Below are 15,349 nucleotides of genomic sequence, written 5' to 3' on the forward strand. Positions count from 1 at the left end.
TTCCTTCCCTCCTCCACCACCCCTCCTGGGCTACCTTGGTAGTCATCCCCCTATTTGTGTGATGAATGAATAAAGAATGCATGAATGTGAAGCAACAATGACTTTATTGCCTCTGCAAGCGATGATTGAAGGGAGGAGAGGCGGGTGGTTAGCTTACAGGGAAGTAGAGTGAACCAAGGGGCGGGGGGTTTCATCAAGGAGAAACAAACAGAACTTTCACACCGTAGCCTGGCCAGTCATGAAACTGGTTTTCAAAGCTTCTCTGATGCGTACCGTGCCCTCCTGTGCTCTTCTAACCGCCCTGGTGTCTGGCTGTGCATAACCAGCAGCCAGGCGATTTGCCTCAACCTCCCACCCCGCCATAAACGTCTCCCCCTTACTCTCACAGATATTGTGGAGCACACAGCAAGCAGTAATAACAGTGGGAATATTGGTTTCGCTGAGGTCTAAGCGAGTCAGTAAACTGCGCCAGCGCGCCTTTAAACATCCAAATGCACATTCTACGACTATTCTGCAGTTGCTCAGCCTGTAGTTGAACAGCTCCTGACTACTGTCCAGGCTGCCTGTGTATGGCTTCATGAGCCATGGCATTAAGGGGTAGGCTGGGTCCCCAAGGATACATATAGGCATTTCAACATCCCCAACAGTTATTTTCTGGTCTGGGAATAAAGTCCCTTCCTGCAGCTTTTGAAACAGACCAGAGTTCCTGAAGATGCGAGCATCATGCACCTTTCCCGGCCATCCCACGTTGATGTTGGTGAAACATCCCTTGTGATCCACCAGAGCTTGCAGCACTATCGAAAAGTACCCCTTGCGGTTTATGTACTCGGCGGCTTGGTGCTCCGGTGCCAAGATAGGGATATGGGTTCCGTCTATAGCCCCACCACAGTTAGGGAATCCCATTGCAGCAAAGCCATCCACTATGACCTGCACATTTCCCAGGATCACTACCCTTGATATCAGCAGATCTTTGATTGCGTGGGCTACTTGCATCACAGCAGCCCCCACAGTAGATTTGCCCACTCCAAGTTGATTCCCAACTGACCGGTAGCTGTCTGGCGTTGCAAGCTTCCACAGGGCTATCACCACTCGTTTCTCAACTGTGAGGGCTGCTCTCATCTTGGTATTCATGCGCATCAGGGCAGGGGAAAGCAAGTCACAAAGTTCCATGAAAGTGCCCTTACGTATGCGAAAGTTTCGCAGCCACTGGGAATCGTCCCAGACCTGCAACACTATGCGGTCCCACCAGTCTGTACTTGTTTCCCGAGCCCAGAATCGGCATTCCACAGCATGAACCTGCCCCATTAGCACCATGATGCATGCATTGGCAGGGCCCATGCTTTCAGAGAAATCTGTGTCCATGTCCTGATCACTCACGTGACCGCGCTGACGTCGCCTCCTCGCCTGGTATCACTTTGCCAGGTTCTGGTGCTGCATATACTGCTGGATAATGCGTGTGGTGTTTAATGTGCTCCTAATTGCCAAAGTGAGCTGAGCGGCCTCCATGCTTGCCTTGGTATGGCATCTGCACAGAAAAAAGGCGCGGAACGATTGTCTGCCGTTGCTCTGATGGAGGGAGGGGCGACTGACGACACGGCTTACAGGGTTGGCTTCAGGGAGCTAAAATCAACAAAGGGGGTGCCTGTACATCAAAGAGTATTTCAGGCAGGACTGCATGGAGGGTTCCAATAAGAAATGGTGCACCTAAGTTATCGTTGTTATTGGAACAAGGAGGTTAGCCTGGCCTCTGATTGATACATGGCTAGATTTACCTCGCTGCACCTTCTCTGTGAGTGACTGCAGTGTGATCTAGAGGAATGAGTCCCCTAGACAGGGGAGGAGGCAAATGAGTACAAAACAAATCTGGTCTATTTCTTGTTTTGATCCACTCCATCTATCTTTTACATCTTTGGCTGGCAGCAGACGGTGCAGAAGGACTGCATGCCATCCACATCTCATGGCTGCTCGGCAGAAGATGGTACAGTACGACTGCTAGCAGTCCGTATCGCCTGCCCGCTCACCATAAGACGGTTCAATAGGACTGACTGCAGGACTAAAGAGAATGACCTGGTCAAGTCACTCCAAATTTAGTCCCTGCGCCCATGTCTGCCCAGGCGCTCCCAGCCGACGTGGCCAGGAGCACCTCGGACATGACGATGACGGCTACCAGTCGTACTGTACCGTCTGCTGCCACAAGGCAAGGGGTTGCTGCTACTGTGTAGCAATGCCGTACCGCGTCTGCCAGCACCCAGGAGACATAGGGTGACGGTTACCTGAGTGGGCTCCATGCTTGCAGTGGTATGGTGTCTGCACAGGTAACTCAGGAAAAAAGGCGCGAAATGATTGTCTGCCCTTGCTTTCACGGAGGGAGGGAGGGAACGGGGGCCTGACGATATGTACCCAGAACCACCCGCGACAATGTTTTAGCCCCATCAGGCATTGGGATCTCAACCCAGAATTCCAATGGGCAGCGGAGACTGCGGGAACTGTGGGATAGCAACCCACAGTGCAACGCTCCGGAAGTCGACTCTAGCCTCGGTACTGTGGAAGTGCTCCGCCGAGTTAATGCACTTAATGCACTTAGAGCATTTTCTGTGGGGACACACACACTCGAATATATAAAACCGATTTCTAAAAAACCGACTTCTATAAATTCGACCTTATTCCGTAGTGTAGACATACCCTAAGGTGCCACAAGAACTCCTCTTTTTTTGAGTTATTGAAGTAGTCAGTGGCTGAGAGTTAAAGTACTGTCATGGGTTAGATTTGACTAAGACAGACAACAAAGAGTAAGAATAAATGGTTAATTTTCAACATGGAAAGGTTAGCAGAGGGGTGCCTGAAATTCCATAGTAGGACCCGTGAGTTTTCTTTATTAATGATCTGGAAAGGGTGGGTGTGCTAGTGATTTGGTAGAACTTGCACAAAATTATTTAGAAAAGACTAAAAGAAAAGGAGTACTTGTGGCACCTTAGAGACTAACCAATTTATTAGAGCATAAGCTTTCATGAGCTACAGCTCACTTCCTCAGATGCATATCGTGGAAACTGCAGCAGGCTTTATATATACACAGAGAATATGAAACAATACCTCCTCCCACCCCACTGTCCTGCTGGTAATAGCTTAGAGCATAAGCTTTCGTGAGCTACAGCTCACTTCCTCAGATGCATATCGTGGAAACTGCAGCAGGCTTTATATATACACAGAGAATATGAAACAATACCTCCTCCCACCCCAGCAGGACAGTGGGGTGGGAGGAGGTATTGTTTCATATTCTCTGTGTATATATAAAGCCTGCTGCAGTTTCCACGATATGCATCTGAGGAAGTGAGCTGTAGCTCACGAAAGCTTATGCTCTAATAAATTGGTTAGTCTCTAAGCTGCCACAAGTACTCCTTTTCTTTTTGCGAATACAGACTAACACGGCTGTTACTCTGAAACCTTAGAAAAGACTGTCAGGCATGTGAGAAGGACTTTTCAATGCTAGAAAAACAGGCAGCAAAGTGGCAGATGAAAGTAATTGTGAATCAGTACAAAGTAGCATAAAGAATTAACTGTTGACAAAGTATCCTGCATTGGAATAAATAATTCCACACACAGATAGATTCTGAAATCCTGGTTCTACTAAAATCAGTGGAAGTTTTGTTATTGACTTCAGTGAGGCCAGGATTTGATCCCTGGCCAGCAGTACTGGCAGTTCAATATCCTCTTCTTAGTGTGAAGCAGTGGCCAAAAAATTAAATAAAATATTAGGGTGCATAAAACAAGATGGAAATTAATATGGAAAAATATAGTATAAGATAAATCAGTCATTAAATATGTACTTGGGTTAATGTGTGGTATTTGTGTTTGAAATCCAGAAAGTAAGGCAATTTTGAACTGAGTTGATACTTTAGTAAGCAAGTAACAGTTTACATTTCTGAGTTTTTAAAATAACTTTTGGTTTAATCGTTAATGAGATTTTTTTATAATATTTGTTGATTTGCAAATTGATAAAGATCTCTATTAAGGATCCATAGTTAGACCTAAATCAACTCCTCAAGACAGGAGAGAAATAGGATTAAAATAAATTTACATCTTTGTGATAAAGGGCTTTAATTTATTGCAGTTTGATAAGTTTTTACATACTATGTTAAATTAATTCATTAATATTTTTACACACTTGCAGATCACTATCTTTGTTTTGATTTCTGTAATTTCTTTTTTATTTCTAAATTCTATTTTGATTAATGAAAACATGTAAATCTATGAGAATTCTTTTAATGTGAAACTCGAAAAATCCTTGAGAAACATACTATAGATAGCTGAGTAAATAAAGCTGCTTAACCAATCTATGTTTTACTCACTTAACAGTACTGTTCTCAAAGGAAGAAGAACATCCATTTTTACAATGTATTTTAAAAAAATATAGCCCTCATGCTTCAGGACATATGGCAGTCCCAAGCTGCCTGAAATTAGGAAGAAATTCATCTTATGTGCAACTTATTCCATAAATGAGACATGAATCACTACTTTGATTTGGTGTAGTAATTCCTACATGTCTTATGTTTATAAGTAGAACTGGTAAAATACTGCAAATTCAGTGAGTGTTCCCTCAAATGCTGAGTGACTGTTCATTTTCACTAAGGCGGGTCGAAAACTTCCATCTAAACTATTTTTCAATGGAAAACTGGCCTTTCAATTACATAACATTTTTAATGGAAAGCGATTTTTCACAGAAAGTGGCTTTTGGCTACAAATTCACAGTTTTTTGACCAAAACAAAGAGAAGAAATTTGCACTTGGAAAAAGCTCCTATTTTCCAGTCAGCTCTAATTTCAACCATTTGTTATTTATTTGCTAGCGTTCTTGTGCAAGATTTCACTCCTATCCAGGAGGAACGGCTACTCTTTTTATGAATACTCATAGTGCATGCAAAGAAAAGTATGCATGTAAACAAGAATATTAACTATTTATTCATCATCTGTTATTCATTACTCTCCCATTTTAAAAATTACATATGCAGTTTTGAGGGCAACTATATCACAGAAACATCTTCTGTAGCCCAGTATTGTAGAATTAGGCTCTGGGCCACTTGGTTTGCCTGAATTGGCTACTTTTGTGACTTTTCTGTGGAATCTTCTCCTCCTATTGCTTTATGTCTGTCCAGTGCTTAAATCCCATCACTGATATGCTCTCCAACTGAATCAAGTTTAAGCTACTGGTTCTCCCTTTCATGCCTTTGCACATCTCTGTTTCACCTTAACTGGAAAATGAATGGATGAATGTGTAATATGTAGGTGGCTATACAGCATCAAGCTCTCCAGTTATGTTGCCATTTTGTTTTCTAGTTTTAAAATGTGGATTCTCTTAGGAATTAATTCTGAGCTGTAAATCTTCCTGAATGTAGAAGGAGTAATGCAGCTCCACTGTAGGACAAAAAGGATGCTATAAAGTTCAGAGAAGCAGAGCTCAGCAGATGGCCATGGAGAGAAATCTGGGTCTTGGGTGGGCTGGGAAGGGGAGAGGTTTGAGTATGACTAATGGATTGATGAGAGAGGGGATATATTGGCTCCACAGAAATTTTCCAGTGGGCCATGGATGGTAATGCAGCCTAGAGCAATGTGGCTGCTCCATTCTCTGCTTTTGAGTTGGGGGAAGATTTTTATACCTTAAGACTCCGTGTAATTTCCTTGTGCACAGTCCATTTACTCAGCTTGTGCTTGGGAGCAGAGTGTAGCTCTTGAGAAGTGGCAATGATCACAAGACACAGGAAGTGGTAGGACAAATATAATATACTTTATGGGTAATTGAAAGTCCAGCCTATAATAATACAATAATTTACATCATGACAGTACTATAACATTCTGTAGTTATTCAGACAGAACTCCCAGAGGATCAGGCCAGAGAACAGTACAATTTTTTTGATTTTTTAAGATCTATTAATAGATTAATAACACTGCATATAAAACAATTGCAACACGCAAGAAGGAAATCAATGGAATTAATCAGCAATTAAACCAGCTATTGCTTTTCATGACACTGACAACTCTCTTGATGTTAGGATCAAACTGGAACTGTCTTGTTCCTTGGAAGAAATAGATATATCCTAGAAATAAAAATAAATTGAATGTTATATTTTATAGGTGAAATGTTTTCCAACAAATATTTCTATAAAGCAAAATATAACATTGACAGTACCTACATATTCATTTGTGTTAATTTCTGATCTTAGTACAGTAGTGAAAATATGAATAATGATTGTCTTTTAAAAGATTTCTTCAACCTAGAGAAGCACAAATATTCTAGCATAGTAAACTGTTTTTAAAGGTTTGTTTTACTTACTACCATGCTGGAAAGCAGCATCAATTTTTTTGCTAATTCCTCGGAAGTCATTGATTATCTTCTTTGGATAACCCTGATCCATGGACCGACTGTTTTCATCGTATCTGAACAGAAGAAATATATTTATAATGTATGGTAAATAAATGACATTTAAAAAGTCGAAAACAAACCCTGACACATAAATGAGTCTATTCTTGGTAGAAAATCCATTAAGAATGAGCTAAACTAACTGAACTCTTAAAATCCTTGCTATTATGTTTTCAGGTTTGCGTGCATATGAGAGAGTCTAGAGGTGGAAATTCTGGCCCCATTGAACTCAGTGGCAAAACTTCCATTGAGCTTTCACCTCAGGAGTGTGTGTGTGCACGTGTACAGGAGTTTTGGCTGAATGGGCAGGGACAGGCAGGAACTGCATGTGTGGTAAAGATAAGCTAGAGACTGAGCTGGTGAGTTTGCTGGACAGTTTTGCAAGGCTGCCCCAAAGGAATAAAACTCTTCTTGCCTATATACAGCTTTGGCCACCACATCCTAGCCAATCAGTGTTTCCTGGGAAAGTGGAGCTCCAGCACGGGGAAGCAGAAGCCCTGTATGTGTAACTCTGAAATCATATTTGTCTTAGTGTCAACTGCTCAACAGATATATAATTTATTAATTAAAAGTCTTCTGTATCTTTGAGGGGTTTACTGTTATATTATGCAAGGGTGGCACCAGCTCCCAGTGGAGGGGCTGAGGTGGGCCAAACAGAAAATTGCCTCAAGGCCCTGCCCCCTCCGTGGCACTGCCCTGGGGCCTGGTCAGAGGCTGGAAGCCAGAGCTGGGCAGTGCAGGGTGCTGGCTGCTCACAACTGGTAAGAGCTGCCCAGGCAGGGAACCCAGCTCGGGGGCTGGCAGAGCCCTTAGGGAGCAGCAACTGTGGGGGGCTGGAAACAGAAGCCCAGGCCAGAGCGGTTCAGTCTGGGCTTCTGTGGGGTTCAGTCTGGGGTAGCTCTGTGCAGCGTGCCCCAGCAGGCAGGGACACAGGCTGGGGACTGCTCTCAGGCACCCCAGTACCCCTCCAGGGCTTACTTCTCCGCTGCTGCTGGAGCTATTTTATGTTTCCATATTAACCCTCCAAGCCTAAAGAGAGAAATATATCTTAAGTCTGTTGAACATTAAATCTTACCTCCAGTACTTGTCACTTACAAAGAAGTATGTTTTCCCTGTATTCTCATCACTGAAAGCTGCATTAATTCTCTTAACATTTTTTGGGAAGCCAAAGTCATAGATGCTTTTTGGGCGGTTATACACTAAGTCATACCCACTGAGGACCCAATACTTGTTCTCTGCGAAGAAAAAATAGAATTAAAGTTTTCACCAGCAGCTTCTGCTCATACTAAACAACATCTGATCATGGCTTCTGGCTTAGTACTTTCATTACAATGATGATAACAAAGCAACTTCATTTTCAACAGACATGTACAGCTGAGATTTCATTCTCCCCTTTACTTCCAGTAAAATAAGGAATGGCACTGATCGTTGTATTTTAAACATAGTGTAAAGCCCAGAGGAGATGTCCTTCATATTTCTGAATTAGACCTTGGAGCAATGAGTCCAAGAAGAACCCTTCCCGTACACTTATACACTTTATACATTTTGGGAGAAGACTCCTTGAATTCTACAAATTGTTAAGTAATCCACCAAGAATTGTTTACTGGGATGCAGAAGATTAACAATACTTGGGTTGTGTTCAGATACTTTGGTGATGGAGGCGTATACATGTCTAAATAGTTAGATGTATATACAGAAATTTAACTATTAATAAGAGCATATGTCTTATCTAAATGATTAGGTGATCTTATGTAGATAACCCTGTTCTTTTCTCTCTCTCCCTCTCTCCACTTCAGTATATAGTTACTAGAGCTGGTTGAACTATTTTGAACAGACAGTTATTTTCATCAACAAACGGCCTATTTATGAAAACAAAACTTTTCACAAACGAGTGTCAGCATTAGCAACATTTTGGGTGGAAAATTTTGTATCCCTTTTGATATTCTTATCAAAATTTGTAACACAAATAGTATTGAAATGCTTCTTAAAATGTTTGCTTACCAAAAGTGATCTCTCTTAAACACTTCCAAAGAGAAACAGTTTTTAAATTTTTCACATACATAGGTTTTCATTTTTTAACTACCTCCAGTAATTACCCCCATCTGTATGTCCTGTCTTCACCTAGATTCTAAGATCTCTGGAGGTCTTTTGTTCCCTGTGTTCCAAAGGTGCCTGGCAGACCTTCGGATGTGTCATCAATAATTAACCAATACTCTGCTGAATGCTTTTCAAAACAGCTGCTAGTTCTTTGACTTAATACTGATCATTAGTGTATTAATTCAAGGCCGCTAGTGATCTAGTCCACAGCAGATTTTGAATCTAGTCAAAGTTCTTCTTAATAGCCATATGTTATTTCCTATGATAAAACTGGATTTGACAGAAAAGTGAAGCCATTTTCATATCTTGCTTTTCAGAACATTTACATTAAATAGATAAGCGACCTTTAATTTCGCTATTCACACATTTTGGGGGCTTTTGTAATTTGAACATTTGAGTTGTTTCATGCAGTGTCATCTAAGGAGAATTGCACGTTCTGTGGAGCAAAGTATTCCCAGTAAATTCATATGTCAGAAGAACTAACACATTTTGGATTCCATTACCTTTAAAAAGAAAAACTTGATCCCTTTCAACATTTTCATAAGCAGCTTGAATTCCAGATGGCAGATTTGGCCAGAATAAAGAAATGAAATTGAGGTCGACCTCTGTCATCTGAGGATGCTTGCGCCAGAAATACCTGGTTTAAATAAAATTGGCATATTATAAACTGTTCCTGCACATGCCATAAATGTAATACAAAGGTGAAGTGTGTCTAATTCTGTCTCCCTTTAGAGTTTGATCCACAGTGAGGAATTGAGTCTGCTATGACTGATACCTACTAGAGCTAATCTTTTAGTAGTTTTGGTGCCGGAGGGCACAGGTTCTATCCCTGCCAATGAGCTACAATGTGGTGGGGTCATGACAAAGGAGTGTCCCAGTGTGTCACATAAACATACCAATTGCAAAACATGAGTTTGCAGCTGCCCTCTTTTTAACTGAATGTAGAGTGGTAACAAACCTATCATTCCACTGATTACAGCGGCAGAGTAGTTGGAATAGAATCTAGGGGGCAGTCCTGACTTACCTTCACCAGCCTTAGCCACTAGACCACTAACATTTAAGTTCCTCTCCTCTGATCAGAGCTGCGTATAGCAGAATCTGGGTCAGAGTTCCCATTGAAAAGAATTAGAATTCCTTAGAAACTACAGTACAATGGTTGGTGCCCTATAGCCATCTCACCATTTGATGCAGCCACTTTGGAAACAGCTAAAGCATTTTGTCATGCCTGAGAGAAATGTTAGGTAAAGCTAGGCACCCATCGTCAGAGAATTTGGTCCTCCTTTTGTATGTGATTTTTATTGTTAGCGCTACATTTCTAAATTACTGTTTCTCCTCATGTCTCATGGGAATTAAATGATCTGAAATATTGTTTCCTTTTAAGTACTGCAGTTCAAAGAAGTAACTCAGAAGTTCTTTGCTGTTACCTGCCCTTAAAGAACAGCAGTTCTCCACGCATGGTAGCGACGGCATCAAAAGTCAATTTGCGGTCACAAGTTACTGGCGTTGTGGGTCCGGTTGGTTGAATGGGGTTATCTGACTGTCCTGCATGAAGATTAAAGAAAAATTGGCTTTGTATAATATGGAGAAATACAGCTGAAAACCAACGTTATGAAGGACTTGGTGGACACACAAAACCTTCTCCTGAAAAACTGTGCTGGTGGTCATTAATCAGGGTTCTACTAGGTAACTTCAGGTCTGTAACGCTCCTAAACTCAGCAGAGGTGAGGCTCTAACTACTAAAGTCTGCAAGAATGGGCATGCAGAGGAGCTGAACTTCAGTGAAACCACCTTCAGGGCCATTGCACACCTCTAGTTAACAGGAGCTCAGCAAAACTGGAATTGCTCTGTGCAGCAACACTAGAATGTTTCTAGAATTAGTAGAATGTTTCGTAAAATACACATGTATTATTGGCTAATCAGCATTCTGCATAACCCAGCATATGACTAAACATTTATTTTTCTTACCATAGACCTTTTGAATGCCGTTAATGTCATCCTGAGGAAGATGAAATTCCTTCGGCTCAGTGTAGGAATAGGTGGGGTACATCAGGGCACCAGGATCAGTAGAATGAGACAGACCCAGTGAATGACCAAGTTCATGGGCAGCGACAAAGAACAAGTTGTATCCTGAGGAATTAAAAAAAAATGTACATTTAATATAAGTGAACTGTGTTTGAATCTATAATACATCTGTCTAAGTAGGAAATACCTATACATGCCAGCCCAAAGCACATTAGAGACACTCATGATTCTTTCAGTAATTCTGCAAAAATAATATGAAGAAATGTAGAAAGAGAAGATTTTTTATATGGACATACAGACCAATCAGGCCCCAGTCACTGCTTCCTTTGCCCTTATTGTAACCCCCCAACCCTTCAAAAAATGCCCCAAATTTCCTTCTTAGACTGCTGTAAATCAGGAATAATTCCATTGAAATAAATGGAGAGTCACTGACTTTAATAAAATTATTCCTTATTTACATGAAAACATATGAGAGGAGAATTGCAGTGGTCCCCAAAGACCCCAGTCAGTATCAAACCCATTGTGCTCGTCCTGGGCACAGAAAGGCACTGTCCCTGTCCTGAAGAGTTTGTGATAATTTCAGCATGGACTGATGTTTCCTCGCTGCCAAAGAAAACTAACTTTTCTAAGCACCACAATTTCTTTCGCAAAACCCATCATAAAACGTGCCAGACTGAAACAACCCAATCTGAACCTCACCAAAACATGTCATCCTACAGAGTCGTTTCCCTCAGATACGTTTGTTGAAGAAGCGAGGGAGGAAAAACCAGTCAGAGTGCCAGATTCGGCTACCCTCATTCACACAGGGTAATACCTGACATCAAAGGAACAGCTCGTGGAGTAAGGCTCAGGTCCATGTAAGGACTTAGGTGCCTAATTCCCACTTTAGAAATCTAAATGTCACTAGGATCCTCAAAATCCCTGTTCAGCTGCCACTTAACTCTGTAGGCACCTAAGTTCCCCCAGCACCTAGATTTTCACTGTAAAAGTCCCCCGGACAGCCAATGTTTCTACCTCTGGGCAGGCACAGTACTGCCTCAGGCAGGTGCCCAGACACTTGTTTCACATCTAAGCCCCAAGCATGATCCTTAAACAGGTGAAACTAGGTGTTCCTCCAGCAATCCAGTATGTGGGGGCCAATCCAGTAGATGTGCTCAGAACATGCCTAATGCCACACAAAATGGCCAGCGAGAGAGGAGGAGGCAGAATCTTCCCAGAGAAGTTTTATCCCTGTGATTAGGGCATTCACTCAGGAGGTGAAAGATGCTGATTCAATTCCCTCCTCTGCCTGATGAGAAGGGATTTGAACATGGGCTTCCCACCTCTGTGGTGAGTGCCTGAACCACTGGACTGTAGTCATGCTCCTTCACCCTCTCACCCAATTAATATTTAATTATTTATACACAGTGGATCATCTTCAACAGGGGAGATTGAAAGAGAGTCAGAATATCCTATAACCCAGTCTTTTGTGGGTCTGAGCCTAAGTTACAACTTAGCGTGAGCAAAGATTGCACAATGTGATCCTGTATAAACAGGGGTAGTAATGAATCTCCTACCATTTGAGCCTTTTGTCCAATTTTCCTCCTCATCAAAGTGGACATCTCCACCTATACCATTGCCAGGCTGAAAGGCATGAGCCAGGAGTCCATTAGGTCCATCAAAGGGAGAATTGTCACGATGATCTAAAAATAAAAAAGGATAATTAACTTAATTCTTATTGCAAAGCTCTTCTATAACTGATGATGGCTAATATTTGTATTTGTATAACGTTCTTACCTCCAGTTTCAAAAGACATCATTATATCTGCATTGCCATCATAGATCCTTTTGAATGTTAGTGGTGACACGTTGCTCCAAAGTTTAAACGCCTTTTGGATTGCTTTGTCCACATCTGCTGGATTCATATCTGGTGTGTAGTTCACAATCCTAAAATAACCCATAAAGTAAGATACACATTTTGGTATCTACACTTGTAGTTTATGTAGAATATATTGGTTTAGGCAAAAATATTTCAAATTTGGTGCCTAAAGTTAGACACCTTAAAGCCACATTTTGGCAGCATATTAAGTGACTTGATTGTCAAATTCTGAGTATTTACAACTCCCACAGACTTTAACGTTGGTTGCATACTCCCTTTAAAAACAGAACACTTTTTAATCTTGGTGCCTAAATATGGAATTAAGTGTCTAACTTTGGAACTTTTGGCAAATCATATGAAAATTTTGGCCTTAACTCTTTTGCTCAATAAATTCTTTAGAAAAATGTTACCTGTACGTCAGATTCTTTCTTTCCCATTTTGGATTCCCATCAGTGAGGACATACTGACCAATATCAGGTACACCACACCTGGGCTTCTTCATCACCTCCAAAGTGTCAACATCTGGTTTCCCAGTCACCTTCAGCCCAAAGAATGCCTGCATTTCCTTGAGTTTTTCAGTTACAGGGTCAATGTTTTTATTCTTAAAGAGAGACTCCTTGTCTGTTTCAAGCTTGTAGAAATTTCGTAGATAAGTCTGACAAAAACAAGAGCAGAGCTTTGGGTCATTTGTATTCATTAAGTCATGCAAAACAGTTTAAACATTTACAATATTACACCCATGTGCCTGGGGTCTGTGTTTTCCAGGAGTCAAGACAGATCGCTTTCTGCAGGGATTTATTTAAACAGTAAGAGATAATATAGTATAGTTTTCCTACTGACCTCTAGATTTCCTGTTTTACAATGAAAGCTTTTGCAAAATGTATCTTTAAAAATCTAAAATTTACTCTTCAGTTATTTACTCTAAATTGGTATATTGCAACGTCTTCCCACAGCCCTTTATTATATGAGTAATCCAATTGACTTCTGCGGGGCTGCTCAAATCAGTAAAGGCTAATAAGATCTGTCCCTCCGCCACTACTCAGTTATGATTCTCAGTGAAACCAATGGAGGATTCTGGATGCTCAGCACTTTTGAAGCCATCTATTTATCAACCAAATATGGATTTAGAAGCCTGACAATGAGACTATTTATGAGCTTAAAGTTAGGTACAGAGTTAAGTACCTTGCTGAATTGGGGCGTACATTTTTATAGATCAACACAATCTGGTTGCTAGATAACATAATTAATGCCATGTTTCTGTAGTATTTTATTACTTTATTATATCGTTTCTGACAGTCATTATCATAATTCAGACAAAACTAAACTGCTGCCAAAGGGAAATATTTCCCTTAAAACTTCTGCAACTTGATACCTCTTAACATCAGGACTGTTTCTAAAACATAAGAAATACAACTGCAGTTTGACAATTATAAGGTAAAATTTTGTAAAACTGATAAGAAGGCTCCTTCTTGCCATTTAATTTAGAGTGTCTGAAATTCATAGTAAATATTTACCTCCACAAACTGGACGTTTTTGTCTTCATCTTTTGTCTCTGGAGCCAAAGGAAAAGCAGAGGAGGATGCTACATATAATAACAGCAGAAGCAGAAGGGTCTTCATTCCTATTGTCACTTCTGTGCCTTGTTACACTAACACTGCTTATTCTATAGCTGCTACATACATGTCTCTCAGATAGCCCTGTTTATATAGCAGCTGTGGACATCAGTTATGATCTGACTCATTGTGTAGAACTTCCCCTGATTAGCAAGAAAACCGATACCTAACAATAGTTTCATCATCAAGGGGTGACACAACTAACAGAACTCCCTCCCCCTATTTTCACAATCAGATAATATGATTAATAAGAAAGGAAGAGGTTTTCAAATGAAAGAGTATGATGATTCCAAATTCCTTTCCTTCCTCATTTAGATTGTGTCCCATCCAAGTGCTCCCACTTTTTCAGAAAATTCAGAAAAACATTATAGTAGCCCTAGTTATGAAAATAAACACAGCAACCTCCATCTAGAACAGTGGTGGGCAAACATTTTGGCCCGAGGGCCACATCTGGGTGTGGAAATTGTATGGAGGGCCATGAATACTCATGAAATTGGGGCTGGACCCAGGGCCTCTTCCTCTCAGGGGATCCTGCCCTTTCTCCCCCCGACCCCCCGCCTGCAACATCCCGACAAAACAAGGCAGGAGAAATTCCTCAAGGGCAGCCTCATTGGGGTTTCCTCCTTCTGCGGGTTTTCCTTCATGAGGGGGAAATTTGGCCCGTAGTTTTTCCATTTATACCATTTTTTAGTACTATGAAAATTAAGAACAATAATTTGCAATTCAAAGAGCTGGTTTTAACAATTTCAGCATTTGCTGTGGCAAGAGCTATAGTCAGTTATACCTTTCCACCAGTAGGTGGCACTAGCAAGTTCTGTATTTGTTCTAAGAGGACAAATTGTACCTTTATGTGCAAACATCTTGCACTGCCATTTGTTCCCTAACGGGGTCTGCTTTTCATCTCTTCTGAAGCAATAAAAAGTAATGTCTTCATGCAAAATAATGTTATGCTGAAACAAGCTTTTTTGCTAATGAGTCACTTTTTTATGCACAAAGTTGAACACAAAAGCCATACACTGTGCTATTGTATATCAGTGTTGTATATCATGCTTTCTTTAACCGCTAGAAAATTCACACTGGGGCCCTGCACATTTTGATACTAACTTGAGAAAAAGGAGGCCTCCCCATGAAATTTGTCTCTTTAAGACTTCATACAAGCTCTTGATGTGTGTTATCGTAAATGAGGTGATAGCTAATGTTGGACATTTTCTTTAACCAAACAGTGTAGATTCTGCTTTAGGAGAATTATCAATCAATCAATCAATCAGATAAAACAAACAAAATGCCCAGTTTCACCCAAAAGTCATGACTTCTGTGACGTCGGCTCAGGCCATCAGCAAAGCCAGGAGG

The 15,349-nt window shown here is 41.1% G+C and overlaps 1 protein-coding gene across 1 annotated transcript; it reads right to left on the reverse strand.

The window, feature by feature from the left end:
• Window positions 1-5,739: 5,739 nt before the first annotated feature.
• On the reverse strand, window positions 5,740-14,124 carry LOC140909302 (interstitial collagenase). The gene is made up of 10 exons (XM_073338295.2): window positions 13,901-14,124; window positions 12,797-13,041; window positions 12,306-12,454; window positions 12,086-12,211; window positions 10,473-10,634; window positions 9,932-10,049; window positions 9,011-9,144; window positions 7,486-7,645; window positions 6,324-6,427; window positions 5,740-6,087 (listed from the first exon to the last, which is right to left on the reverse strand). The coding sequence occupies exons 1-10, from the start codon at window positions 14,003-14,005 to the stop codon at window positions 5,987-5,989; spliced, it is 1,404 nt and encodes a 467-aa protein (XP_073194396.1). The 5' UTR covers window positions 14,006-14,124; the 3' UTR covers window positions 5,740-5,986.
• Window positions 14,125-15,349: the final 1,225 nt, after the last annotated feature.

Source organism: Lepidochelys kempii, chromosome 1 (genome assembly GCF_965140285.1).
Source record: "Lepidochelys kempii isolate rLepKem1 chromosome 1, rLepKem1.hap1, whole genome shotgun sequence".
In the NCBI taxonomy this organism is placed as follows: domain Eukaryota; kingdom Metazoa; phylum Chordata; order Testudines; family Cheloniidae; genus Lepidochelys; species Lepidochelys kempii.